This window comes from Trichosurus vulpecula, chromosome 2 (assembly GCF_011100635.1).
Source record: "Trichosurus vulpecula isolate mTriVul1 chromosome 2, mTriVul1.pri, whole genome shotgun sequence".
Lineage (NCBI taxonomy): Eukaryota > Metazoa > Chordata > Mammalia > Diprotodontia > Phalangeridae > Trichosurus > Trichosurus vulpecula.
In genome coordinates, this window is record NC_050574.1 from 650465 (window position 1) to 677717 (window position 27253).

General features: G+C 44.7%; 1 protein-coding gene across 1 annotated transcript in view; it reads right to left on the reverse strand.

Moving 5' to 3' along the window:
* LOC118835899 (zinc finger protein 850-like) overlaps nt 1-27253 on the reverse strand; it is a 125685-nt gene that overhangs the window by 91323 nt on the left and 7109 nt on the right. Inside the window, exon 5 of the mRNA XM_036743194.1 lies at nt 23977-25641. Coding sequence (XP_036599089.1) covers nt 23977-25641 — 1665 coding nt within the window. The remainder of the gene's footprint in view (nt 1-23976; nt 25642-27253) is intronic.

Sequence of the window (27253 nt, forward strand, 5' to 3'; positions counted from 1 at the left end):
GGAATTCCACAAAGTTTTTGACACTGATCAAACTCTAGAAGCTGCATTTCTATTTCTTTAATTTTTATTCATTTTGAACTTAAATGCAAAAAGTAAAAAAATATTCCATACACAACAAAAAAGAAGGCTCAGTATAAAGCCATGCATTTCCATTTCACACTGTACACTTTTAAAAAAAAAACTGTGTAAAAATGCTCCACGCTGGTCTTCAAAACTACCCTGCTTTTCTATGCTTCTAAGTTTTCTTTTGTTTTCTGCTGTGTAGTTTATTTTTTCCTTCCCTCCCCTCCCCACTCTAGATAAGGATACTATAAGACACAAATATGAGTGTGTGTATATACACACATATGTAAAACCATAGTACACCAGTTCTTTCTCTGGATGTGGATAGCGTCTTCCTTCATAAGTCCTTTGTAGTTGATTTGAACATTTATAGCACTCAAAATGACTTAGTAATTCAAAGTTGCTCTTAGAACAATATTGCTATTTCTGTACACCACTGTTCTCCTGTTAAGTCTTTCCAGGTTTTTCTGAAGTCTGCTTGCTCATCATTTATAGCATGGTAGTATTCCACAACAATCATATACCACAATTTGCTTAGCCATTCCCCAGTTGACGGTGTGAACCCCCCCCCAAACCATTTTGAGCCCCCCGCCATCACCTGAGAAAAGCCTAAAACCTGGATTGGCCAATCAAGAAAAATATTTTGGCCCACTCTGAGCTGAACCTACCGTGGTGCTTTGCATGCTCTGGAATAATAGACATGTTTTGCTTTGTTCTCTGAGTGAACTCAAAATGCTTCTTCTTGTATTAGCACCTACAAGGCCAGATGAGGCTGACCAGGAGCGTTCTTCTGCCAAGTACAGGATGCCTTGACCCAGACACTATTTTGAATAATGGAACTTTTCTTATCTTGATCCATGGACACATGTTATGCTATATTACATCATATCATGTTAATGATAGAAGAAACACAGAAACATCCTGGATCTATAATTTCAATTGACACTTTGACATTCTCCTATTTTATTGTATTTAAAACCTACCTAATTAAGAAATTCCTTTCTCATATCACAGTTAAAATATATGGAGACTATAATATTGGCTGACACAAGCACCCTAAACTGGAAGGGAGGGAGGGGTGAGAGGAAATTACTCTGAAGACATAAGGTCCCCTTTGTCTATCTGTCCTTGGGTTCACGGCCTACAGTGAGCTCCCATGCACATCTCTATATGCAGGTTCTGCAAGCTTTGAGAGAAATAAACTCTCACATGCAGCCTAATTTTGTTTGTCTTTCTTAGAACAAACTCAGTAATGGCTGACAGCCTATCATCGTTACCTTGGTTCTTTGCCACCACAAAGACAGCTTCTATAAACAGTTGAAAACATATAAGTTCTTTTCCTTTTCCTTAATGATATTGGGAAACAGACCCAGTGGTGGTATTGCTGGGTCAGAGGGTATACACAGTTTAATAATACTTTGGGCATGATTCCAGATTGCTCTCCAAAATGGTCAGATTAGTTCACAATTCCACCAATGGTGAATTAGCATCCCAATTTTTCCACATGCTCTCCAACATTTGTCACTACCCGCTTCTATCATTTTAGCCAGTCTAATAAGTATAAGATGATATCTCAAAATTATTTTAATTTCCAAATAAGATATGGAGAATATTATGAAATGCAAAGTGGATAATTATGATTACATTAAATTAAAAATTAAATTGCACAAAGTCAATGCAACCAAGATTAGAAGGAAACTAGAAAACTGGGAAATAATTTTTACTGCCAGTGTTTCTGATAAAGACATCATTTCTAAAATATAGAGAGAGCTGAGTCAAATTTATAAGAACACAAGTCATTCCCTAATTGATAAATGTTCAAAGAACTTTGGGATCCATTGAGAAATATGGGAGACACAGACAAAGGACGGCCCAGCAGGGTGTGCCTCCATCAAAGAAGGCACTGTGCTTTATGAGCAAAGCGGAATTGCAGTACCTCAACAGAAACATGAGAAGCACAAATTTACAGACATGTCCAGTCCAAATGTTCATATGGACTATTTGTACCCAACCAGATCATCTATAGTTGGCCACATTGTATTTTAACATGAACACAGTGATGTATCATTTTGCTTTCCTTTGAGAAAGGACAACAAGGAACCAAACTTTCTATGTATTAGCTAGTATCAGTTAGTTTTCATCATTTTTGTCTTACACACTTACTAGCTGTGTGACCTTGGGCAAGTAACTTAACCCCAATTGCCCTGCCTTCCCCCCTCAAAAAATAAGAAAAAAAAAACTAAAAATTAAAGAGCAAAAGATAATTTTTGTTTTATAGCTTGGCTGGAACTGCTAAATCTCCTTCCTTTACACTTTTTTCATGAATTCCTTTGATATTCTTGACCTTTTGTTCTTCCTGATGAATTTTGCTATTATTTTTTCCAGCTCAATAGTATAATTTTGGCAGTTTAATTGGGATAGCACTAAATAAATAGGTTAGCTGAGGTGCACCCATGAACAATTAATATTTCTCCAATTATTTAAATTTTACTTTCTTGTATAAAGTATGTTATAATTATGTTCATGTAGTTTCTGGGTTTCTTTTGGTATGTGTACTCCCAGTTATTTTATGCTATCTCCAATTATTTTAAATGAGGTGTCTCTTACTATCACTTCTTGCAGGGTTTTCTTGGTTATGTATAGAAATACTGATGATTTATGTGGGTTTATTTTATATTCTGCTACTTTGCTAAAATTATTGTTTCCACTAATTTTTAGGGGACAAGAGTCATGTTGGATGAAGCCATTGATTAAAACCATGCTCTGTAAAAATCTTTCAACAAGATTAACAGCCCCAGAAAGCCTCCCCATGAAAACAATTGCACTCCCTCTTCCCAGGCCCTACACAGGAGCATATATGATCTAGCCAATTTCTAGTATGATTGCTAGCTGTAGAAAGGGAGACTGGAGTCTCTGTATAATCCAACTCCCTCAATTGATGGAAGAAACAGGCCCAGAGAGAAGTGACTTGGCCACATGTCAAGACAAAGAAGGACCCAACATAGTGGGTGGGACTTTTTGTGATAGATAAGCGTCACTTAATGGGGTATCACAGGTAGGGTAGCATTCCTATTCTTGTGGTAATTCTCCATCCATCCCGTCCCAAATCTGTCCCAGTATGAGCATGCCATAGCTCCCATGTATCTGAGAAAGAGGTGAAAACTTGGGTAGAATATCTCCAACAGGATAGGTCCTTAACAGAGGCATTGACAGAGGGCCAACACTTGCCAATGGTTATAAAGGCAATCTAATTCTGAGCAGTAGTACCTTTCCATGCCCTCATAAGACTAAACTGCAAGTCAAATATAGGCCTGCCTGGGTAGAGGCTGTTTTCTCACTAGCATTTCTCTAAACCATCAAATTTCTAAGTCTAGCAAAAAGTGGGGGAGGCCTTCTTCCACTCCTCTAGGTTTGCGAAGAATATGCCAGTCAAGCAGTAGCTTTAACAGGTTCTACCAAGCCAGAAAGCCTTGGGTTCAAGGCTGGAAAAAGACTAGCTTCTGTTGTCTCAGTTCAGACACTCAGCACCTAGTTGACCTTCTGGACTGCTGAGCTTCTTGGGAATATCCACTCTTGACAATCTGTTGAGATACAGAAGATAGAGAGGGGAGTTATCTGCCCGATTCAAGGGACGCCTGATCAGACCAAGTTCTTGACCCTAGTTGGCAGTTGTCTTCACTTACCATTTGCCTTTCCTTAGAGACTCAAGATGAAGGAATTTTTCAAAGCCAAAAGCAAAGCCATGAATCAATGGCTGAGATCTCCAAGAGAAAAAGACAATCGTGTGGTTGTTCTATTGATATCTATGAACATAAGGAGATTAGGTTATGAATTGCTTTCCCTAGACAAAGACAGCTTTTAGAGAGGCCACTTCGCTGTGTGCACACGCAGACACATGGGCATTCGACCCTTCTTATAACGCCTGCTCTCAAAAAGAAAAGGCAGGTGAGCTCAGACCATCTTTAATATAGCCCCCGGTTACAGGCATGACCAGACAGGTGACACGATTTGAAATAACTGAGCAAACCATACCCGGGAGCAAAGAGGAAATGTGCTGAACACACGGACAGTGGGAGTGAGAAGCTTGATGCTATTTAATGTTGATGCAGATTACTCGATGAATTCCTTTGTTTTTGTTTTTGTTTTTGTTTCCTGATATTTTTGTTTGCCTGGAAGAAAGGTCTGTCCTGATATCTTTTACTTGTTTTTGATGTGGATCAATGTATTTATGGAGGAGCTAAGGGTCACCTAACCCCATCTCCTGATTTAAATCCTGGACAAATCTAAACAATTAGGGAGAAGGACTGTCTTCAGGATTTGAAATTTGTCCCTTGAGAAGAGAAAACAAGGCTTCCAAGGAACATTAAACAGTTATTCTGCAGCTAGAAGATCAGATGCCACCAGGGGCCACTGCCCAAAGTGTACCAATGCCCCCTCAAGGAGATCAGCCCCACGAACTTATGCCACAACACCGGGATCATGTCGTGGCAGTTTTTGCATAGGGTTCTGTGTGGCAGTTCAAAAGTTGGCCAGGCCTATTACCTGATGGATCACCACTTGACTCATTTGCTAAAATTAAAGGCTTTCATCTAAAGTAGGATGAACTAGGCCTAGATCCAAATGTAGAGAATTAAGTTACTACAAAAGTCACATGGACAAACCAGTGTTTTTATGTTTCTGGATGTGGAAAATATTATACCATTCTATATCATTTTTAATTTCAACTAGACCCAGAGCCTGAATTAATAGTCACTGGAAGAAGATCCAGAACCTGGGCTTCTTTGTTCTCTCTAAAAGTTTGCTCAGGAAATACCCTTACCACTGTCAACAAAGCTTGCCCCTGTTAGCCATTAAAGCATGAGACCCTAACCCCAAAAGAGACTACCTTGCTTAATATTAACTGACCTTTGTCAACATTCTTTCCATTAAGGAAAATCCTCTTCTTGTATCTTGGTTAAACATACATGGGGGCCATAAATGTGAGGTGATACAGGCTTGCTAAGTCTGCTAAAATAACGTATATAAGTTTTCTCATTCCTTTGTTCAGGAGCCAGAGCTTATGCTCTGACTCCTTGTACGTACAAGTAAGCTAGCTCCACTATGCTTTAAGGGAAAAATAATAAACAACATGGATTTTTCCATCACCTAGCTCTGTTGTTTCCTTCAACCAAATTTTCAGGTTTAACATGGAAAATATTGGACAGGTACATGGTGAAGCACAAATCCCACTTGAGATTCTGAATTATTTGGCCACCATTTCACTTCTGCCCCACACACACATGCACGCCTGCCCCACCCCCACTCCCACCCCAAGATTTGGATTAAGAAGCTGATTCTTAATAGAACCGTTCCAGTCTAGGGGCTGATACTCTGGACTCGTGAGTTTGTCAAGAACTTTACAAATGAAAAAGGTCACACATGAATCTTCTGAAGTTCTGAAAGAACTTCTAGTAGAGAAGCCTGTTTGATTGGATCACAGAAGACAGAAGAGGGAATGATGGCCTTTGAGGTTGGAGTCCAAGTTGCCACAGGCTCTGAAAGCTAAATAGAGACATTGGTGTTTTTTCCTAAGGGACAATAAGAAACTACTGGAGTTTGAAAATGCCTGGCTTCAACTCCCCACAACAAGCTGCCTCCTCTCAGATTAAACTGATCACTTCTAATCTCACCACCTTGATGCTGATTCAAGCCTTGACTGACTTGGTCTTCTCTCCCCTTTGATTGCTGGAGGGCAAAGTACCAAACTCTTCCCAATGCCTTCCTTCATGGAGGGCAGAAATGACTCAGCTCACTCCACTTTTCATATGCTGCTCTGCCTGGTTTCAAATCCATGGAACACGATGCTCCCATGCCAGGTATCTCCCAGGGCTCCCCCTACTCTCCCGATTTTTGTGTGTTTTCTCCATTAGATTGTAGGCACCTTGCAGGCAGGAACTGTCTTTCTTTTTATTCATTGTATCCCCAACACTCAGCACAGCCCCTGGCATGTGGCAGATGATTAATCAACATTTGTTCAGTTTTATCGGATTATTGAGTCAAAGAGTGGAATGGCTGGATCTACACTTCAGGAAAGCCGCTTTGGCAGCAGGATGGAGGATTGTTGTGTATTTGCCCTTCATTTTCAAAGGGGACCATGACATCAGGGAAATGATGACATGACTTGCAGTTGACTTTGATTTGGGTGAGAGAGGGCTGTGCCTCACTTTCTCCTCCAGAGACATCTGGGTCCAGTGACCAGATATTCATCAGGATGACTAGAGATGACCCAGGATGCAATGGGAGACCCTGGCCCTTTTAGGCTACGGCCTTTTCATAGAGTCCTTTAGAGTGAGGTAACACCCATTCAGTGAATAGGCCTCTATAAGAAGTGAGTCAAGGGATGGCCCGTTTAATTAGAAAAAAGAAAAAAAAAATCAAGCTCGGAGGGGAAGACCCTCAGAGTTGCTGTTCCAAAGAGTAACAGTTACCATTGATATTGTCTCTAAGCCAGGAGGGCCCAAAATACAGCCTTTAAGTGGAGCTTGGGCAGGAACCTATTGTGGTCCAATCTATGAGCTTCAGAGTGAACTGGGTTTAAGGTTTTGTGAAAGAAAGAAAGAAAGAAAGAGAGAGAAACGAAGAAAGAGAGAGAGAGAGAGAGAGAGAGAGAGAGAAAGAAAGAAAGAAAGAAAGAAAGAAAGAGAGAGAGAAAGAAAGAGAGAGAAAGAAAGAGAGAGAAATGAAGAAAGAGAGAGAGAGAAAGAGAGAGAGAGAGAAAGAGAGAGAGAGAGAAAGAAAGAAAGAGAGAGAGAAAGAAAGACAGAAAGAAAGAAAGAAAGAAAGAAAGAAAGAAAGAAAAAGAGAGAGAGAAAGAAAGAAAGACAGGGTAGGGAGAACAGGAAGAGACTTGAGGCAAGGAAATCAATGAGGAGGCTGAGCAATAATCCAGGGAAGAAGCCAAAGCTTGAGCTGAGGGAATCATGTGTGAGTGCAGAGAAAAGGGAGACTGGCAACCGGCCATGGCAGGGGGAGCGTGTGGAATCGGAGCTCCTCCCAGTGATGCCTGCAGAAGGAGCAGAGATGCTCATATGCAGAAAATATGAGTTTGCTTTAAAACACGCTGAGCTTGAGGAATCCCTGGGACATCAAGAGTAAATGTTCAATGGGTGCCTGAGGGCGCAGGACTGGAATTGGGAACAATGGGTGGAAATCACAAGATGGGTAGAAGGCTGACCTGGAACCAGGGGCTGAGAGGTAGAAGGTAAAGACAGTCGATGTCCTGTGGAGGAGGGGGCAACATGGCCACTGCCTCTTCATTCCCACTTCCAGGGCCTCCTCCTGCCAGAAACACTTGATAACTTTTCTTCCTTTGGTATCCAGAGCATCCATCTATATTGGTCATGGCCTTGACCCAGCCATCAAACTGTCATCAGATCTGATCAGGCTCAAGGGCCTGGGGAGATCAGAGGCTCAAAGGACTGGGGACCTTGAGGGCTAAAGGGCATAGTGCTTTGAAGGACTTGGGAGCCTGGGGGGCTCAGGGATTTGGGGTGGGGCTCAAGGCTTAAGGAGGGAGTTTGGGGTTTGGGAGAGGGGCTCAGGGGCTCAAGGCCTGTGTGAGGCTCAGAAATCAGAAGTGGGCTGAGGGTCTCTGACCTGGAAAGCTCAGAATCCCCCTGTTGTCTGGGGTAGGGAACAGGGAAAAGGGATTCTATATACTGAATGAATGGGATCCATATCTGACCCAATTCTCCCCCACCCCAAGGGCCTCTGCCCTGCCTCTGTATGTCCAGGGACCTCTGTGTATGCCAGAGGTGGGACTAGTCTTCTCTTAATTGTCTGTCCTTCTCTGGCTTGAAATGCCCTCTGTCCACACTCCTCCAGCTCCCTCTGCACTCCCTCCCAGCACTCCAAGGCCAATCTGTTGGTAAGACCTTTCTAGCTGCCTCAGCAGCTCTGGGGGCTCCTCTGCGTAGTTATTTTGCACTGTTCCATTGCTCTGCCTCAGTAGATATCTGCCAGAGAGATACTTCTTCATCCCCCACCACCCCAAAAGTGCACTTTTAGAACAAACTGATCTAACCTTGACAGGCTGGTCCTCACCAGTCTATCTGGTCCCCCTCTCTCTATCTTGCTTCCCACTAATCCAGGAGCCTCCATGAATGAGTGGAGACTTATCCCTGCCAAGCTACCCCTGATGATGGACCTCTAGGTCAGCACCTCCAGGTTAAGTACTAGCTGCAGGACCCTCCTTTCACTGCTTCTGGGAGCTAGGGGTCACCAGCCTATATCTTCCACACTACCGAGTGGTCTGTAGAGCAGCCATCTGAACTCTGTAACCACAAAGGTCCATAAGCTGGGCCCCTCAGACCCTCCAACAACTGCCAAGATTTCTGCAGTCTCATGTTCCAGTCATGGCTACTGGGGTTCCTCATTGGGTGAGCCAGGATGCCCCTTTCTGAAAGACCACCTTCTCCATAATGAATCCCAGTAGATAAATAAGTGTAATCTATCCTTTACCACTGTGCCTGCAGCTGCTGGGGTCCAAACGTGGCCCCTCCAGAGTTTGCTGAAGATGCTACTTGAACTGGCCAAGGTGCTGGATTGTTCTATCATGACTCCTTCTACCAAGAAGCCCTCAGACATGCTCCATAAGTCTTGGCAATTCTCATTCTTGGGAATTTACTCAACAAGTCCCAAATGACCCCAACAACTGTTGCTTTAGGAAAGCTCGTTGCTTCAGGCAAAACATGGAGCACCATCCTTGTTGCAACAATACAACTAGCAGCTGCTGTGGGGGTGAAAGACCAACACAAGCCCACCAACAAGAATGCTGCCAGCACAAGTTCTTTTGATCTGCTTTACTAAGGAAAGTAATGGTAAGGGGTTAACAATCTTACTTTAATCCAACATATACATATACATATAAACTGACTTAGTTCAGGGGGAAAAGTCAGCAACCTGAACTTCAGAGCAAATACAAACAAGTTACAAACATACACAATATAAACAAACCAGATCACATTTCATAGTTACCAAGAAACCATCAATATCTGGGTTGATGAGCCAGAAGGCTCTTAGAGCAGCTGCCCAGAGTCCCACACCAACACTCCTCCAGGAGTGAGTGAGAGCCTCAAGCAAATAGCTCCGTTCTCTCCTTTTATACACTCTTTAGCCATCATCAAACATCATCTGAGTGACCAGAGCTTAGTCTCCTACTATGGGGTCTGGTCTTAGCAACTCCCTTAGGGCCCTAGGGGCTTCACACCTCTCTCAACTAGTGAACTAGTTTGCTAACCAGCCTGCTTTCCTTAGTAAAGCCAATCAAAAGAACCTGTGCTGGCAGCATTCTTGTTGGCGGGCTTGTGTCAGTCTTTCACCCCCACAGCAGCTGCTAGCTGAATTGTTGTAACAATCCTCTATTCTCCTTGGCCCAAATTTTCCACATACAGACTGATATACCTGTGCATGTGCATGCTCCCAAACATGTCCTGAAGCCTAAACAATATTGTTGTCAGCAAAGTCAAGGCTCCTGGTATATTTCAGGGTCTATGAAAGCCAACCTGCCTTACAACCCTTGCACAATAGAAACAAATCCTAATAATAACACAACACCTAAGCAAAATGGACCCCAAACTTCAATGCTTCCATGTTGCTTAGATGCACACAGCAGTTGAAGATACAGAAAAACAACCATTCTCAACTGGCAAAGTCATTCTGGTAAACCTTGCTGTTCAATAACAGCCTAGGAGAGAAAAAAACATAGTGTAAATAAAGTTTCCACAGATTCCTACAATGCTAAGGTACCCATAAAAATATGATAATATTCATAGCGCTGATTTGTGCAGCAATTCAAGATTCCAGAGAGCTTAACAAATGGTATTTCAGTGGATCATCACAATAGGTGCTGTTATCAGCATTTTAGAGATGAGGAAACAGGCTAAGAGAGTGATTGACTTACCCAGAGTTACACAGCTAGTAAGGCAGGATTCAAACTCAGAATTTCCAGGTTCAAAATCCAGCATTCAATGCACTGCACCACCTAGCTACCATGCAATGAAATCATGACATTGCCTACAGCAGGGGTGGAGAACCTGTGGCCCGAAGGCCACATGTGGCCTTCTAAATCCTTACATACAGCATTTTGACAGAGTCCAAGTTTTATGATCAAATCCTTTTATTAAGGGGATTTATTCTGCAAAGTCTGGATTCAGTCAAAGGGCCACACTTGAGGACCTAGAGGGCCACATATAGCCTTGAGGCCACAGGTTCCCCACCTCTGGATAGGCCCTCATCACCTCACACCTGAATAGTGCAATAGCCTGCTGGTTCCTTTTTCTACCCCAAGTATCCCTCACTCCGAGAGTTCATCCTCCACTCAGCTGCCAAGGTGATCTTCTTAAATGTGAAAGTTTAATGATATTATTCCCCAGCTCAAGAAGTTCCAGTGGGTCCTTATTACCTCCAGCATCAAATATTAAACTCTCACTGGCTTGTTTGTTTTGTTGTTTTTATTTTTGAGGCAATTGGGGTAAAGTGGCCTGACCAGGGTTACTCAGCCAGTAAACATCTGGGGCCAGATTTGAACTCAGGTCCTCCTGACTCCAGGGCCAGTGCTCTATCCACTGCAGCACCATCTAGCTGCCCTTCTCCTTGGCTTTTAAAGCTCTTCACAATCTCACCCACCTTTCCAATCTTCTTACATTTTATGTCTTTCTACCTACTCTATGATCCAGTGACCTTGGTGTCCTTGCTGTTCCTCAAACCTAACCCTAAATCTCCCCACTCCATGCCTTTGTCCCATGCCTAAAACATTCTCCTTCCTCACCTCCACCTCCTTGTTCCCATGAATTGCTTCATGAGTCATTTCAAATCCCACTTCCTGCAAGAGGTCTTCCCCAGTTCCCCCCACTGCTAGTGCCTTCCTTCCCACATCATCTCCAATTTACACTGCACCTATCTGGTTTGTATATAATTGCTTGCATGCTGTTTTAGGTTCTTGAGGGCAAGGCCCTGTGTGTTTACCATTTTTGTTTGTGTTGCCAGTGCTTAGCATAGCACTTAACATAAAGTAGTTGCTTAATATGTTTGTTGGTGATACTGATTTCCTCAATTTGGTAGAAACTGAGGAAAATTAGGAGGAAGAAAATTTCCAGGAGCTGATATTGGTCCAGATGCTATTTCCAGGTTGGAAGAAACAGAATTCAGGATAATTGAGAAAGGTGTACAATAATAAAAGCTCTTTTTTTTATAAAAGGGAACACTGGAGAATAATAATACCCACCATTCATATAGCACCTTAAGTTTTCAAAGCATTTCCCATATTATTATCTCTTCAGACCCTCACAGTTAGTTGGTTAGTTGTTGTTTATTCTTGAAGAGGACCAAAATGACATCACTATGTTGGAGTCAAAGTATAGTGTGTCCCACTGTGGCTCATCAGACCAATATGGGCTCAGAAGGCTCTACCACAGGTTGGGCACAAATAGTCCATGTGAACATTTGGGATGGAGATGTCTAAATGTGTGCATCTCATGTCTCTTTTGAGATACTACAATTTGCTCACAGAGCACAGCACCTTCTTTGATGTGGGCACAATATACTGGACGGTGCTTTGTCTGTGTCTCCCATTGAATGATAAATCTTTAGAGAAGATCCTCCGTAATGCAGTGTAAGCTCAACACGTATGTGTCAAGCTTCCTGCCCCCTTTTGGAAGCTGATAACATGAAATTCCTAAGACAAAGGATAGGAAATAACTCCTCTCCCGCTGGAGAAACTTAGCTAGTTCTCAGGAATGAGGTGGAGGTGAGGGTGGCTTCTCTCTCTGGCGGGAAAAACTTTCTTTGTTCAGGACTCTATAAAAGTCACCACGTGGGGCAGTTACATTGGAACCTCACCCATGGGGAGGACACTTCACCTGGGGTTACATTCAGAAGGGACTCACCAAAGTGGCTGTAAAAGACTGCATTAACTGTGTAGCAGGAATTGTTAAATAATGTGGTTGCGGGGTTAATAGAGTATGTCCCCTGTCTTTCAATAAAAAACCTTGTTTGTCAGGAGTGTGCCTTATTGCCAGCGCGAATCCAAATCCAAACCTAACTTAGCTTAATCGAACACCCATATTTCTCAATGGATTCCAAAGTTCTTCAGAGAGACCTTGAGAATGTCCTTGTATCGCTTCTTCTGACCACCATGTGAACACTTGCCTTGTGTGAGTTCTCAGTAAAATAGTCTTTTAGGTAAACATACATTTGCCATTTGAACAATGTGGTTAGCCCATCAGAGTTGCGCTCTCTGTAGTAGTTTGAATGCTTGGCAGTTCAGCTCAAGAAAGGACCTCAGTACCTGGTTTACCTTGCCAGGTCATCTTCAGAATCTTCCTAGGACAGTTCAGATGGAAGCGATTCAGTCTTCTGGCATTGAATTGGTAGACAATCCATGTTTCACTAATAATGAGGTCAGCACAACAGCTCAGCAGACTTTTGATTTGGTAGGCAGTTTAATAAGTCTTCTTTCCAGACTTTCTTCTTCCACACTTTCCTTCAGAGCCTCTCAAACAATGAACTACCTGTGGCAATTCATCCATCTATGTGTACACCCCTGGAAAGTATGCTGCCAACGAGAGTTCCACATATGGATAGTGTAGTACTGGCTGGAGAACCTCTGTTTTCTTGGTGTTTTTAGGCCAGAATTAGCACAAACAACAGAGAACTGATCTACACTTTGTTGCATCTCAGCTTTAGAGGTTGCATTGAGTGGTCAATCATCTATAAACAAAAGTTACACACCAACTCTCCCTCCACTTTAGTCTTGGCTTATAGCCTTTTCAAGTTAAATAATTTACTGGCAGTGCAGTAGCTGATCTGGATGCCATTTTCCTCATTATTGAAGGCATCTGACTAACCTTATGTAAAGGCAATCAGTAAGTGAAAAGATCTCCTCCCCTCTCCCCCCACCATTTGAATAGGCTTCAGGTGGGGCTCCAGGTGGGGCCAACAAAGGGAGGTCTGATTAGATCTTTGCCCCTAAGTAGGCCCCAGACTCCTAGTTACTAGGTGCTAAGCCAATGTGGGTGTGGAGCCCTCAGAGCCCCAAGGGGAGTTGCTAAGACCAGAGCCAATGGTATGTGCCTAAGTTCTGGTCAATCACATGATGTTCAAGTCATGACATCTAAGGATTGTATAAAAAGAGAGAACAGAGTTTGGAGAAGCAGACATGGCAGAAGCAGGAAAAGGAGAAGCAGCAGAAGGAGGAGCAGCAGAAGGAGGAGGAGTGGAAGCTGAGGAGCAGAAGAAGCTGAAGCAGCAGGCGATGAAGAAGCTGAGAAGCTGAAGGGGCAGCAGAGGCTGGAGAAACTGAGGATTAGGAGCAGAAACTGAGGACTGAGGACTGAGAGTGAGACAGAGAGCCAAGAACGAGCTTTCAGAGCGTACAGACCAGAGAGTGCTGAGCAGGGGCTTGAGACCCACAAGTGATCTTCTTACAGGAGGGCCCTAGCACTGGGGAGATGCACAAGTGTGGTTTGGCTTGCTGCCATAGTATTTTTCTGTAACCTGCTGGTTACTATTGTGAGATGGGCTTATTGGTTCTGGAAGATTTTTGCCACAATATCAAATTGGGGGCATTGGTCCTTGGGTCTGGTCCTTTGGAGCTTGAATAAATGCTTTAATTCCTCTGCCTTCTACTTAGAGAATTCCTTATATCCTGCAATTCCAAACCATTCAGGCATGCTCATGGTCTTCTTCAAGGTCATGAATTTTGCCTTAATGATATACCTTAAAGTCTTGCTGAAAACATCCTGCTAAAGAACATGGGAGCAAGCACACAGTCCTGATTCACTCCATTGTTTATTGGGAAATCTCAAGAGCATCATTCATTATCCAGAACCTGGGCAAGCATGCCACAGCGAAACTGATGGACAATACTGATGAGCTTCTCTGGACAACCACATTTTGCCATGATTTTCCACAAGCCCTCATGACTGACCGTATCAAAGGCCTTAATCAGAAGTACAAACATTGTGTACAGACCTCTGTTCTGCTCCTTGGCATTTCTCCTGGCATTGTTAAGCAGCAAACACTATATCAACCATTCCTAAGCCCTTTATGAAGCCTCACTGGCTCTCAGGTAGATAACCATTTTTCAGGTGAAGGATCAGCCTATTAAGGAGGACTCTGACACGAATCTTGTCAAGAATGACTAGGAGACTCCCCCTCCCCCTGTGATTGTCACAGGACAACCTATTTTCCTTTTTCTTTATAGAGATGGACAATGGAAGTGTCCTTGAACTCCTGGGCGATAGCCTCTTCTTGCTATATAACCCAGAAAATTTCAGTCAGCTTTTGTATGAGAAGTGGGCCCCCTGCCTTGTAAATTTCAGCTGGAATAGAATCAGCACCAGGTGCTTTGCCACAGGAGAGGGGCTTAATGACATTCAAAACCTCTTCTTCAGTTGGAAGTTCAGCTAGAGAGGGAATGACTTCAACTTGAGGTATGTGGTCAGTGGCTTCAGCATTGATTGGTGATGGTCTGTTGAGAACACTATGGAAGTGTTCAGCCCATCTCTCCAGGATCATGTCCTTATCACTAATCAATGTGACTCCATCATCACTGAGTAGTTGAGAGACACCATAGGTTTTTGGTCCATAAATATTCTTCAGGGCATCACAAGAGTACATTGGATTATTACTATCCACATAAAACAGAATTTCCTCTGCCTTGTTACTGACCCAAGAATCCTACATCTCTCTAAGTCTTGCTTGCACTTTAATTTTTATAGATTAAATGGTACCTTCTTAGAGATGGATGAACTATCCTGCTGGTAAATCCTGTGGAGTTCTCATTTAGTAGCTTCTGAAATTCCCAATCATTTTCATCAGATCAGTCTCAATGTTTGTGAGTGTTCTGACCCAGATGAGTAAATGCAGTGCTATATACCAAATGTCTGAAAGCCACCTACTGCTTTTCTGCTCCACTGTTGCCACCTGTGTGTTGGGTCAGGTTTCCCTCCAAGTTAGCAAGGAATTGTTCCCCATCAGAGAAGCACTGTAATCTGTTGATGTTAACTCTTCTGGTAGTCATCTTTATGAATCCATGGACCATAGCGTGCTTTTGTTAAGTGAAAATGCTTACCTTGGAGAGGTAATCAGTTCAGCACTCTGTGCCACACATTCTCACACTTCATCACTCTCACAGTCTCTTCTTTTTCTCTGTCTCTTCTTTTTACAATAACATAGTCTATTAAATGTCAGTGTTTGCTGTGAGGGTGAATCCATTAAGTTTTATTGCTTTTAGGTAAATGGAAAGCTATGTTGGTGATGAGGTCATGAGATGCACAAGTCTTCAATGGTAAGTGAGTGCTGCTGTTACTGTTTCCAGCTCCATTCCTCCCAAGGACTCCCTGCCATATCTGTTAGTCTGTGCTTCCTCTGGCCTTCTTTGAACTCATCAGAGTTTCTCATAGTGGGAGCATGGTGCCATGTAGTCTTCCTGCAAGTGACAACTACATTGTCATGAGCCTGTCATTCACTTCTTTTGGGAGGCATACAAGCTTAACGACTAAATTAATTTTGATTACAGAACTTGTGCCAGCTTCGCAGAGCTCCCCATCATTTCTGCCACTCCAGAAAAATATGTATCCAGCTCTGACTTCAGTAAGCTGGCCTTCATTTGCCAGTTTTGTTTCTCTCGGGGCTGCTATTTGGATGTAATACCTGCTGAATTCTCTTGAAACAAAAGCTATTCATCTTTGAGGTCTACTGGATTTCATCTTGTCCATAAGTGTGCACATATTCCACGTACCAATGGTGAGTGGAAACATCTGTTTCAACAATTCGGCTAGCAGTTGCTGTGGGGGTGAAAAACCAACACAAGCCCAAAAACAAGAATGCTGCAAGCCCAGGTTCTTTTGATCTGCTTTACTAAGGAAAGCACTGTTAAGCGATTAACAATCTTACTTTAATCCAACATACAAATATCATTCATACAGCTCAGGGGGAAAAGCCAGCACCCTGAGCTTCAGAGCAAATAAACACAAATCAACAGATAGATTTGTGTCTGACAAAATCACAATATACAGTTACCAGAGGAGTATCAACATCTGGGTTTTCTTCAAGGCCAGGGAGCTCATAACAACAGCTGGCCTAGAGTCATGCACCACTCCTGCTGTGGCTCAGAGCTCCAAGGGTGAAAGTCAACCTCTGGGTTTATATATATTGTTCAGGGGAAAGGTGAGTCAAACACGTGACCTAAAAGTGTCACAAAAATGTGACTTAAACCCACATGGTCTAAAAGCCTCTGATGTCACAAACATGTCACTCAAACCCATGTAAACTAGGCTTTCCCTTGAGGCAAGGAGGTCATCAAGGACTCCTAATTTAATCAAGGAAACAAAGGCCAAACTCTTCAAGGGCACTTGACTGAATAAGTGCTAAAAGCCCATCTTGATTGCCAATACATCATCTTCACGAAAGTTTCCATGCATTTTTTGCATTTCAACCATAAGATGGAAGCCATGTCTGCCATGGTAAACAGGAGAGGGTTGGGTGAAACAGACAATTTTTAGGCCATCTTTTCTAGCCCCTTCCCTCACACCAGGAGGTGAGCAGCATGGTCCTTAAAAAAGGCTGCTCAGATAGCCAGGGGGCTGCCAAATCCCACAGTTGCTTCAGTACTTTGAGAAGATGACCCTACGGCCTGGACCACCTCTGTGCAGGGTTGTGACTACAGCTCCCAATACATCCACACCTGCTGCTTTGTTACTTGCCTATGTCCACAAGACTTTGATGTAGATAAAAATGGTAAAATGGTAGGGGTGATGTCTTTTGACTCGAGCATTAATCGGATTTAAGAGAGGCAGAGTTGCTCACTTCCAGTCATTGGAGTCCAGTGGAAGAACAAAAGTCAAGATGACTGGTGATGGCTCAAGATGTAGTGGATGATCTTGGCATCTTCAATGTCTAACTAAGTTCCATAGTACCTGCTTCAGCCTCCTTCATGGCTGTTGGAGCAAATTATTCTCATCTGCCCAGTGTGCTGGGTGGTGACAAAGGGGAGTCTTCACATGCTTGGGGTGGTTAACATGAGCTCTGTAATGACTATACTATATGTTAGAACTTCCCTTCTTCACAGGGGAGCAAGACAATGGAGTTATACAACAACCAGCTGATTAGAAGGGTTTCTGAGGCTCAGAGCTGCTTGACAAAACAGTGATCCTTTAGAGTGAACTCCAAATGAATTTGGAGCCTGCAGCTGTCTGAAACCACAGAAGCAGCCTTGACCAGCTCAAGGGCAACATTGAGAAGAAGCTACTGACTCAAGATCTTGCTCAAGACTCGAAACATCCTGCTGTCTGGCTTATTGTAACTACAGATGTCTTCTCCCTTAACCCCTGCTCCCCACCCAAAAGCCTCTAGAAATATTATCTCACCCTTTTTCCACTCCCCTTTGAGCAGCTGAGAACTCTCTCTCCCTTTCTGCTCCCTTGCAGGATCTTTTATTCCCTGCAAGCTTTTCTCAGACAATAAATACTTTGTAATCTATGATCAGACTCTGTTTCATTTCAGATCCCTTTATGGGCCCGGGGGTCTTTTGTTGACAGGGTAGACTCTGTGCATACCCTTTGACCTGGTTCTACTACTAGCTCTATACACCAAGGAGATCAAAAGAAAAAAAATAGGACCAATATATACAAAAATATCTATAGCAGATTTTTTTATGGTGGCAAAGAATTAAAAATTAAAGAGATGCCCATCAATTGGGGAATGGCTGAACAAATAATGGCATATAATGGTCATGGAACACTATTGTGCTGTAAGAAATGATGAAAGGGATGGTTTCAGAAAAACCCAGGAAGACTTATATGAACTGATGCAAAGTGAAATGAGTAGATGCAGGAGAACTAACTACATGTTGCTGTTCAGTCATTTCAGTTGTGTCTGACTCTTCATGATCCCATTTGGGGTTTTATTTGCAAAGACACTGAGGTGGCTTTCCTTCTCCAGCCCATTTTTCAGATGAAGAACTGAGGAAATCAGGGTTAAGTGCCCAGCGTCACATAGTTAGTAAGTGTTTGATGCCATATTTGAACAAAGAAAGATGATTCTTCCTGATTCCAAGCACAGTGCTCTGTCCACTTCACCACCTAGCTGCCCGTCTACAGAGTAACAGTTATACTGTAAAGACAAGCAACTCTAAAAGATTTAGTAACTGATTAACACAATGACTGTTGCAACAATTCGGCTAGCAGCTGCTGTGGGGGTGAAAAACCAACACAAGCCCAACAACAAGAACACTGCCAGCACAGGTTCTTTTGACCAGCTTTACTAAGGAAAGTAGCGTTAAGGGGGTTAACAATCTTATTTCAATCCAACATACAAATATCATTCACTTAGTTCAGGGGAAAAAGCCAGCACCCTGAACTTCAGAGCAAATACAAACAAATTACAAACATACATTTATAAACAGACCAAATACAATTCATAGTTACCAAGAAACCATCAACATCTGAGTTCAGCTGGGAGGCCCTTAGGTCAGCTGCCCAAAGTCCTGTGCCTCCAGGAGTGAGAGCCCCTGCAAATAGCTGTTCTTGCTTTTTACACACTCTTTAGCCATCATCAAATGTCACCTGAGTGACCAGAACTTAGGCTCCTACTATTGGCTCTGGCCTTAGCAACTCCCCTAAGGACCCTGAGGGCTTCAAGCCCACATGGGCTTAGCACCTAGTAGATAGGGGTTTGAGCCTGGGGCTTTGCACCTACTAAGGCTCAATCAAAGACACTTAATTAATCATTTTAAAACAGTAAGAAAGTCCCAACTTAATTGATATTACAATGATCCACCACAGTTCTAAAGGACTCATGACGAAAGATGTTATCCACCTACAGAGAGAAAACTGATAGACTCCAACAGATAGCAAGTCCACTCAGCACGGGTTTATGATTTTTTCCAGCTTTGTTTGGCAGCATGTGAACAAGAGCAAAGGCAAGTAACACTCTATCTACTGTGCCAACTACAAATAAAAGATAGTTAGCAAGAGGAGATAAGTAAGAAATGGCAAGTCAAACAATTAGAGGGTTATAAGGAAACTGACGAGTGGATTAATGGACGGAGCAAATTGGCAAAATTCAGTTCAATAAACATTTATTAATCATCTACTATGTGCCAGGTACTGTGTCCCTGCCCTCAAGGAGCACATAATCTAACTGAGGAAGATAATACACAAAAGGAAACTGAAAATGGCTGGGGTGTCAACAGAGGGTGCCAGGAACAGGGACATGATGTCCCTGAAGTTGAAACCAAGAAGAGCCACTGGTGGAAAATGGAGAGAAACAGACCAGAAGTTGTTGATGCAAGACTGAAAGGGACGTGATTGTCGTTCAGTGATGTCACTGGAGGAACTGATTGGTAGCAATGAATGAATAAATGAACGAAACCAGAAGGAGTTTGCTGCTATATAGGATGATTCATCGGTTCTCCTTACAAAGGCAAATAAATTGGCAGAGTTAAGAGTGCCCAAAGACAAGAAAAAACACCATTCCATGAGATATGTGGTCATCACACAGTGCAGTACTACTGATAAGTAGTACAAGGCATAAGTTATAAGCCCTCACAACCACCATTCAAAGAAGCAATTCCTGAGGGAAAAAGACCAGTCATCCCCACCAGCTGCCACCCAAAGGGTGCACAAGCCAGCCTAGGTGAAGCAGCAGGGGCCCAAGGGAAAGACAAGAGGCTACATGTGCCAGGTAAGTCAGACCATCACCACTCCCTTGACCACTGTCTCCCCTCAGACCCTGGTGGAGACAGCCCAGAATCCTGAACCTAACATCCTTCAAATCACAATATCTGCTTCCAGCTCAGCCCTAGCTGCCATCATTGAAGGGAGAAATCATTGTGGAGGATCTCTAACCTCACCAACATCAAAAACTGCTGACCAACTGCCACTAACAGTCAGATGAGCACAGAAGCCCTGGGAGTGGCACCACCCCCACCCCACCACCCCGCCCAGACCAGTGGTCCTGTTTCCAGCCCAGGGACCTCAGCCATCCTCCTCAGAAGCAGCCCTTGTGGAGATGCAGCCTGGGGAAGCCTCCTGGAGGTGCTGCCACCACAGCAACTGAAGACCTGGAAAGGAAAGTCCTTGACACCAAAGTCCTTGGCACAGAGGACAAATGGCTCAACCCAAGAAACTGATAGGATCTCAGGGCAGATCACATGAAAGAGCCGTGACCATCTGCTTTGCTGCCACTCCCTCAGGACCATGGGACCTTTCCCTCAGACGTATGACTGAAACCTTCCCCCATTCAAGTGAGTTGCTTATAGTTCTGTTTACATTCTCAGGGTTAGCACAGTGCTCTGCATACCTTGTGTTTAATGTTTTTTATTCAAAGAAAAAAAATCCAGGGAAATAATTATAACCTAGTGCCAACACATCTGCTTCTGAGCATAAAGACATCGGGACATTCTACAGAACAGGGTAAGACCCTCCCAAACTAAATCACTACTTTTTATGCTTATTAACTTTAATTAAAGATGAGGTAGCAGGTGAGAATGGTGACAAATAATCTCCTGCAAAGTATGAATCAGGAACAAGGGCACAAGAAGCCAGACCGAAACAGCTTTTTATTTTTATTTCTTTTTATTATTGGACTTCGAGAAAAGAGGTAGAAATGACAAGTTTGACAGATGCTAGACAAATGACAGATGCTAGAAATGACAAAGTACCAAATACCATCAACACAAAAAAAAAACTAAAGGATGATTTTGACAGCAAAGTTCTTCTTAACCATGGGCATCCATCAGAGATCAGCTGTTAGTGTATAGAACACCCTCCTGTTGGAGCAAACCTCCAAATTAGCGTAGAGCTCAGAGAAAAGGATGGGGTTCCATGAAAACATGGCCCACATGGCAGGCTGCATGTGGGCAACCGAGAAGCCCTCTGTGGGTGTAATGCAGGGCTAGCCCCAGAGGTAGGCTCTCTGTATTTTTGCCACCACTGAGAGGCTCTTCTATTGTTCCAAGTTCAGTGTGCCCTTCTTGCTGGAGAAGAGGAAGAACTCAAAGAATGCCTCTCCACATTCCAGATTTCTTACAATGAAGTACTCCTAAAGGAAACAGAACTAAGGCAGCTTCAATGGGGAAAAGGGATCTCAGTAGGGGAAAAGACCTTGGTCTCCAAGACTCACCCCCAACTTCTCCACATTGCCTCCACACAAGGACTTTCCACCCTCCCTCTTCAGCTCCCCATTTATAGGTTGTATCCCTCCACTAGAATATAAGCCCCTTGAAGGCAGGAACTGTTTCTTTTTGCTTATATTTGTACTCCTAGTGCTTAACACAGTGCCTGGCACATAGTAGGCACTCAATAAATGCTTGTTGACTTGAAGATTGGAGAGCAGAAGAGGAAGGGGAAGGGAAAAGACAACTCTACACTTTGAGGTTCAAATAACTGTTTGGGGTCAGCCTGGAAGAGGATGTCATAACTGGCCTGAGGATAAACCTGCTCTGAGGAACAGGAATTCCCAACCACCAGGAATGAACCTCTCCCTCGGACAGCAGCTGGGGCTCCCCAACCATAAACCCTCATCTAGTCTGTGATGAGAAAAGGTGAGGTCTCTCACTAAAGCAGTCAAAATCTCAGGCTTTAGGCAGGAGAGTTGGGAATGGAGGAAACACAGACAATCACAGAGAGCATCAATTCGATAAGCATTTATTAAGTGCCAGGCACTGTGCTGGACACTAGGCTTACAAAGACAAAAATTAGATGGTCCTTGCCCTCCAAAAGCTTACATTCTCATGGGGAAAACCATATGCACGCAGGTAAACAGGGCAGGTAGATGGCGCCACAGTGCACAGTGCCAGGCCTTGAGTCAGGAAGACTCAACCCCCCCAGTTCAAATCTGGCCTCAGACACGTATTAGCTGAGAGACCCTGGCACTATTTGCCTCAGTTTCCTCATTTGTCAAATGAGGTGGAGAAGGAAAGGGTAAATTACTTCAGCATCTCTGCCAAGAAGACCCCAAATGGGGTCACAAAGAGTTGGACACAACTGAAAATCGACTAAACAACAAAATTAATGTAATATGTATATATGTGGAAAAAGAGAGAGAGTGTGTGTGTGTGTGTGTAATGGAATGGAGGGTGGAGAAGCAGTGACAATGGCTGAGGATCAGGAGTGGCACCTGCAGGAGCTGTCACTTGACTGAACCCCGAGCAGAGCCAGGGACTCCCCAGGGAAGAAGGAGAGCACGTGGCCTGGGGCAGAGTCTCTGAGAAGGCCCAGGGCAGGAGACTGGAAGTGGTAGACAAGCAGGCCAGTTGACTCAAATGGAGAGTAAAAGAGGAAGACAGCAATATCAAGCCTGTCTGGAAAGATATGGCAGCTGAGGATGTGGGAGAGACACTCTGGATGCATCCACGGGGGAGTCACCTGCAGACAGACAATACATGAACCTGCGGTGAGTACAGAGGGAAAAGCAGGTGAAGGATGGAAAAGGGCCCCTCACAGGGATGCCCCACTGAGACCAAGCTCCTTTCATCAAACCTACTTTCATTCCTCCCACACCTTTCTAGCATCCACCTTAAGCAGTGAGGGAAAGGCCAAAGCTGGGAAAAAACAGAGGCAGAGACTGGAGGCAGCCAATGTCATGTCTGAACTGCTCCAAGGATCATGGATCTGGGTTCTGCTCAAGGTGGGCCTTCCATCCAATGTCTTGCACAAGTTTGACACACAGGATGGCCAATGGGCCAGAGCCTTCTTGGTGCTGTCTGCACCCAAGGCAAACACCAACATTTGCAGCCTATTCACTGGGCATTTTGCTCAATGAAATAAGTCACTGCACCAAGTCCCTGGTGACTTTTAAATGGTTTCATGGAGTAACTGGGACAGACCAGGCTGCGGAATGTTGAGGTCATGGCAAGTGGTGAGGGGCTGGAGGTGCTGAATGCAGCCTTTTCATAAGAAGTCTGACAGCAAGGGCAGGAAGGGAGACAGGGCAGCAATGAGCAGGTTATTGGGCTAGTCCTGGGAAGGAGACAGTGCAGAGACACTGTTAGTTGGTTGCACAAATCTGGGTGAAAAAATTGGAACTGTCTGAATCAGTGGAAGCAAACATCAGGCCCTTTGACTCAGTGATACCACCTCTTCCCCACAGGGAGGAGGCTTTGCAATACCAGCTTTGTGTGAGAAAGACCTGGAAGCCAACTGGAGGCTCCTGATACATGTGAATGGAGTGGATCACAACAAGCTTAAGATTTGCAGAAACTGAAGCGAAGTACACAGAGCTCAAGAGAAAGACAGGCTCCGCCGCCACAATGGTGGGAAGGGGACACACTGGAGAAGCAGACAGGGGCACACGCTCTCAGGCAGGGTGGATGGACGGGTGCGCTCTGCCTCCAGCAGCTCACCTCCTCCCAAGGAAAGGGGAAGGAAGGGAAAACAAGTCTTGAGTTCTTCTCAAAGGAAAAAACCATGAGAGGCAACAAGGTCTGTCCCCAGACCCTGGGGCAGGAAGGCCTCGTGGGCAGAGGGAAAAGCCTGGGCCTAAGGAAGCACAGAGCATAGATAAAGTGAGAGGAGGCAAACCCCTCCATATCCCAACATCTATGCTGAATCAGGCTCAAGGACAGAAAGAACCTGAGGGTGAGTGAGACTGGGAAAGCAAGCAAGCTAGGATCTGCCCACCCATGGGATTTCCTTTCCATGCGAACTCCCTAATTCCCAGCCCAGGGAGGGACCTGTCTGACTCACATCTGTCCTACTCCTCAGGCTTGAACTGCTCAAGATTTCTGTCCAGTATGAACTCTCTGAGGTTGGCTAAGTTCAGCCCTCAGATGGAAGGCCTCCCCACCTTCATGACATTCATGAGTTTTCTCTCCAGTATGAATTCTGTGATGGGAAGCAAGGGATGAGCTCCGACTGAAGGTCTTCCCACATTTACTACACTTGTGAGGTTTCTCCCCAGTATGAATTCTCTGATGTCGAGCAAAGTGTGAACTCAGGCGGAAGGCCTTCCCACACTCCTTACATTCGTAAGGCTTCCCCCCAGTGTGAATCCTCTGGTGGGAGGTAAGTTCTGACCTATGAGAGAAGGCCTTTGCACATTCCTTACATTCATAGGGTTTCTCCCCAGTGTGAATCCTCTGGTGATAAATTAATTCAGTTCTCCGGCCAAAAGCCTTCCCACATTCAACACATTTATATGGTTTCTCTCCGGTATGAATCCTGTAATGAGAAGTGAGGGATGAGCTGCGTGTAAAGGCCTTCCCACAGTCCTTACATTCAAAGGGTTTCTCACCAGTATGAATTCTCTGATGGCAAATTAATTGTGTTCTCTGACCAAAGGCCTTCTCACATTCATTACATTTATAAGGTTTCCCCCCAAGATGAAACCAATAATGAGAAGTAAGTTCTGACCTATGGGAGAAAGACTTCTCACATTTACTACACTGGTAAGGTTTTTCTCCAGTGTGAATTCTCTGATGATAAATGAGTCCTGTTCTCCTGCCAAAGGCCTTCCCACATTCTTTACATTCAAATGGTTTCTCTCCAGTATGAATCCTGTAGTGGGAAATGAGGGAAGGATTGCGGGTGAATGCCTTCCCACATTCGTTACATTCATAGCGTTTCTCTCCAGTATGAATTGTCTGGTGTCGGGTGAGTTCTGCCCTCAGACAAAAGGTCTTCCTACACACATTACACTCATAAGGTTTCTCTCCAGTATGAACTGTCTGGTGGCGGGCAAGTTCTGCCCTCAGGCGAAAGCCCTTCCCACACTCATTACACTTATAAGGTTTCTCTCCAGTGTGAAGCCTGTGATGGGAAATAAGGGAGGAGCGTCGGTTGAAGGCCTTCCCACACTCGTTGCATTCATAAGGTTTCTCTCCAGTATGAATCCTGTGATGGGAAATGAGGGAGGAGCTTCGAGTAAAGGCCTTGCCACACTCATCACACTGATATGGCTTCTCGCCAGTGTGAATACTCTGGTGCCGATTAAGCCGTGCCCTCTGGAGGAAAGCCTTCCCACACTCCTTACATTCATAAGGTTTCTCACCAGTGTGAGCCCTATGGTGGGAGGTAAGTTGTGACCGATGGGAGAAGGCCTTCCCACAATCTTTGCATTCATACGGTTTCTCTCCGGTGTGAATTCTATAATGGGAAGTCAGAGATGAACTGCGGTTGAAAGTCTTCCCACATTCACTACACTGATGATGTTTCTCTCCAGCATGAATAGACTGATAAGAACCAAAAGATAAGTTGCAGTTGAAACCTATCCCACATTCATTACAATTGAAAAATATTTTCTTGGAGTAGATTCTGTTCCATTTGTTTAGATCTGAGTACTGCCTGAAGCTCCTTCTGTAAGCCTCAAAATCATAGACACTCTCTCCGACAGGTCGCTGGGCCAGCCTGAAGCTCCTGGCATCACCCCTGACCACCTCCTCCTCCTCCTCTCTCTGCTCCCTCTCATGGGGGGCCCAGGCTTCCCTCAAGTGGAGAACAGGGGGATCCTTCCTTGTGAGTCTCTTTTGGGATGACTGTTCCACAGAAATGCCCAGCTCTGGACCAGACTCCTTGGCTTCCAGTCTAGTTTCCAAATCTGAAAGAAAGAAAACATATGAATTTCCCTCCTACTCACTTGGTACACACATGCCCTGTCCTCTCTCTCCTTTCATGCAGAAGAACAACTCTCACTTTAAAGTGGAGAAAGAGAGATGTCTTGTTGGCACAGTTAGTTATGGTGTATAAACTGCTTTCAAACGCATCTTCCTAACACTTAGGTCATTAAACCTCCAAAGGAGACAGGAGTGACTGTGACAGCCCAGTGTGCCTGTGAGTGAAGGAAGTGAGGCCTGGAGCCAGGTGCACCCCGCCGGCCCAGTGTGAGTGACAGAGGTGAGGGTTGAAGCCAGGTCCACCCTGCCAGCCCAGTGTGAGTGAAGGAAGTGAGGCCTGGAGCCAGGCGCACCCTGCCAGCCCAGTGTGAGTGATGGAGGTGAGGCCTGGAGCCAGGTGCACCCCACTGGCCCAGTGTGAGTGACAGAGGTGAGGGCTGAAGCCAGGTCCACCCTGCCAGCCCAGTGTGAGTGATGGAGGTGAGGCCTGGAGCCAGGTGCACCCTGCCAGCCCAGTGTGAGTGATGGAGGTGAGGCCTGGAGCCAGGTCCATCTCCCTCCCCAGGCTGCCACAGTGAAGGAACCCCACGTGGCTGTGATATGAAAATGGCCCTCAGTCAGGGATGATGAAAGGGGCCTCCCGCATTGTCCTCAGGATGCTGGCCTCATTCTGCAACGATCTAATACACACCGGGGCAGCCAGGTGTAAACGCTGAAGTGTCAGATACTCGGGACTTGAAGCACTTTCTCAGGAACTTCTTAACTGAGTGATCGTGGACAAGTCATTTGTCACCACCTGTCAGCCTCAGTTTCCTCGTCTCTAAAATGGGGAGAATGATAGCACCTCCCCAAAGGAAACTCAAAGCCACTGAGATGACAGGTGGAAACACTTTGCAAACCTCTGGCTGGCCATCGGGATGCTCTTACTTGGATTTCTCTGTGCACACGCAGTCCCAAGCTCTTTGAGAGCAGGGGCTGCACGGTGCTCAATGAATGCTTCCTAATTGCACGATAAGGTGAGGGGTTGGGAAGGGGAAGGAATGAACATTTCCAAGGCATCTCCCATGCTCCAGGCACCATGCTAACTGTTTTATGAATATGATCTTGTGTCCTCACCACAACCCTGGGAGGGAGGTTCTACTATTTAGGGTTAGGGTCATTTTACCATTCAAGAGACTGAGGCAGATAGAAGTGAAGGCACTTGCCTAGGGTCACACAGCTAGTGAGTGTCTAAGGCTGGATTTGAACTCAGGTGCTCATGCTCTGTGCCCTGTGGCACCCTCTAGCTGGCCCTAGAAAAGGTCACCAAGGGACCACACTAGAGAAGAGGGGAACAATGATGGGTGAAGGCCCCTGCTGGTTCATCCATGGTGCCTCTCTGCAAAGGCCCCCAAATTCCCCTCCCTCACCCACTGGCTGGCCTACCACAATACTCCCTGGCTCCCGTGCTCAAACCTCCTGCCCCAGGTCAGTGCTCACAACTATGCTCCTTCCATGGAGACCCCCCCGATCTCACCCCCAGAAGGACTGACAACCCCTTCCCACTCCCTGAGACAGAGGCAGCTTCTTTTGTCTACACCTCTCCTTCATAATTTG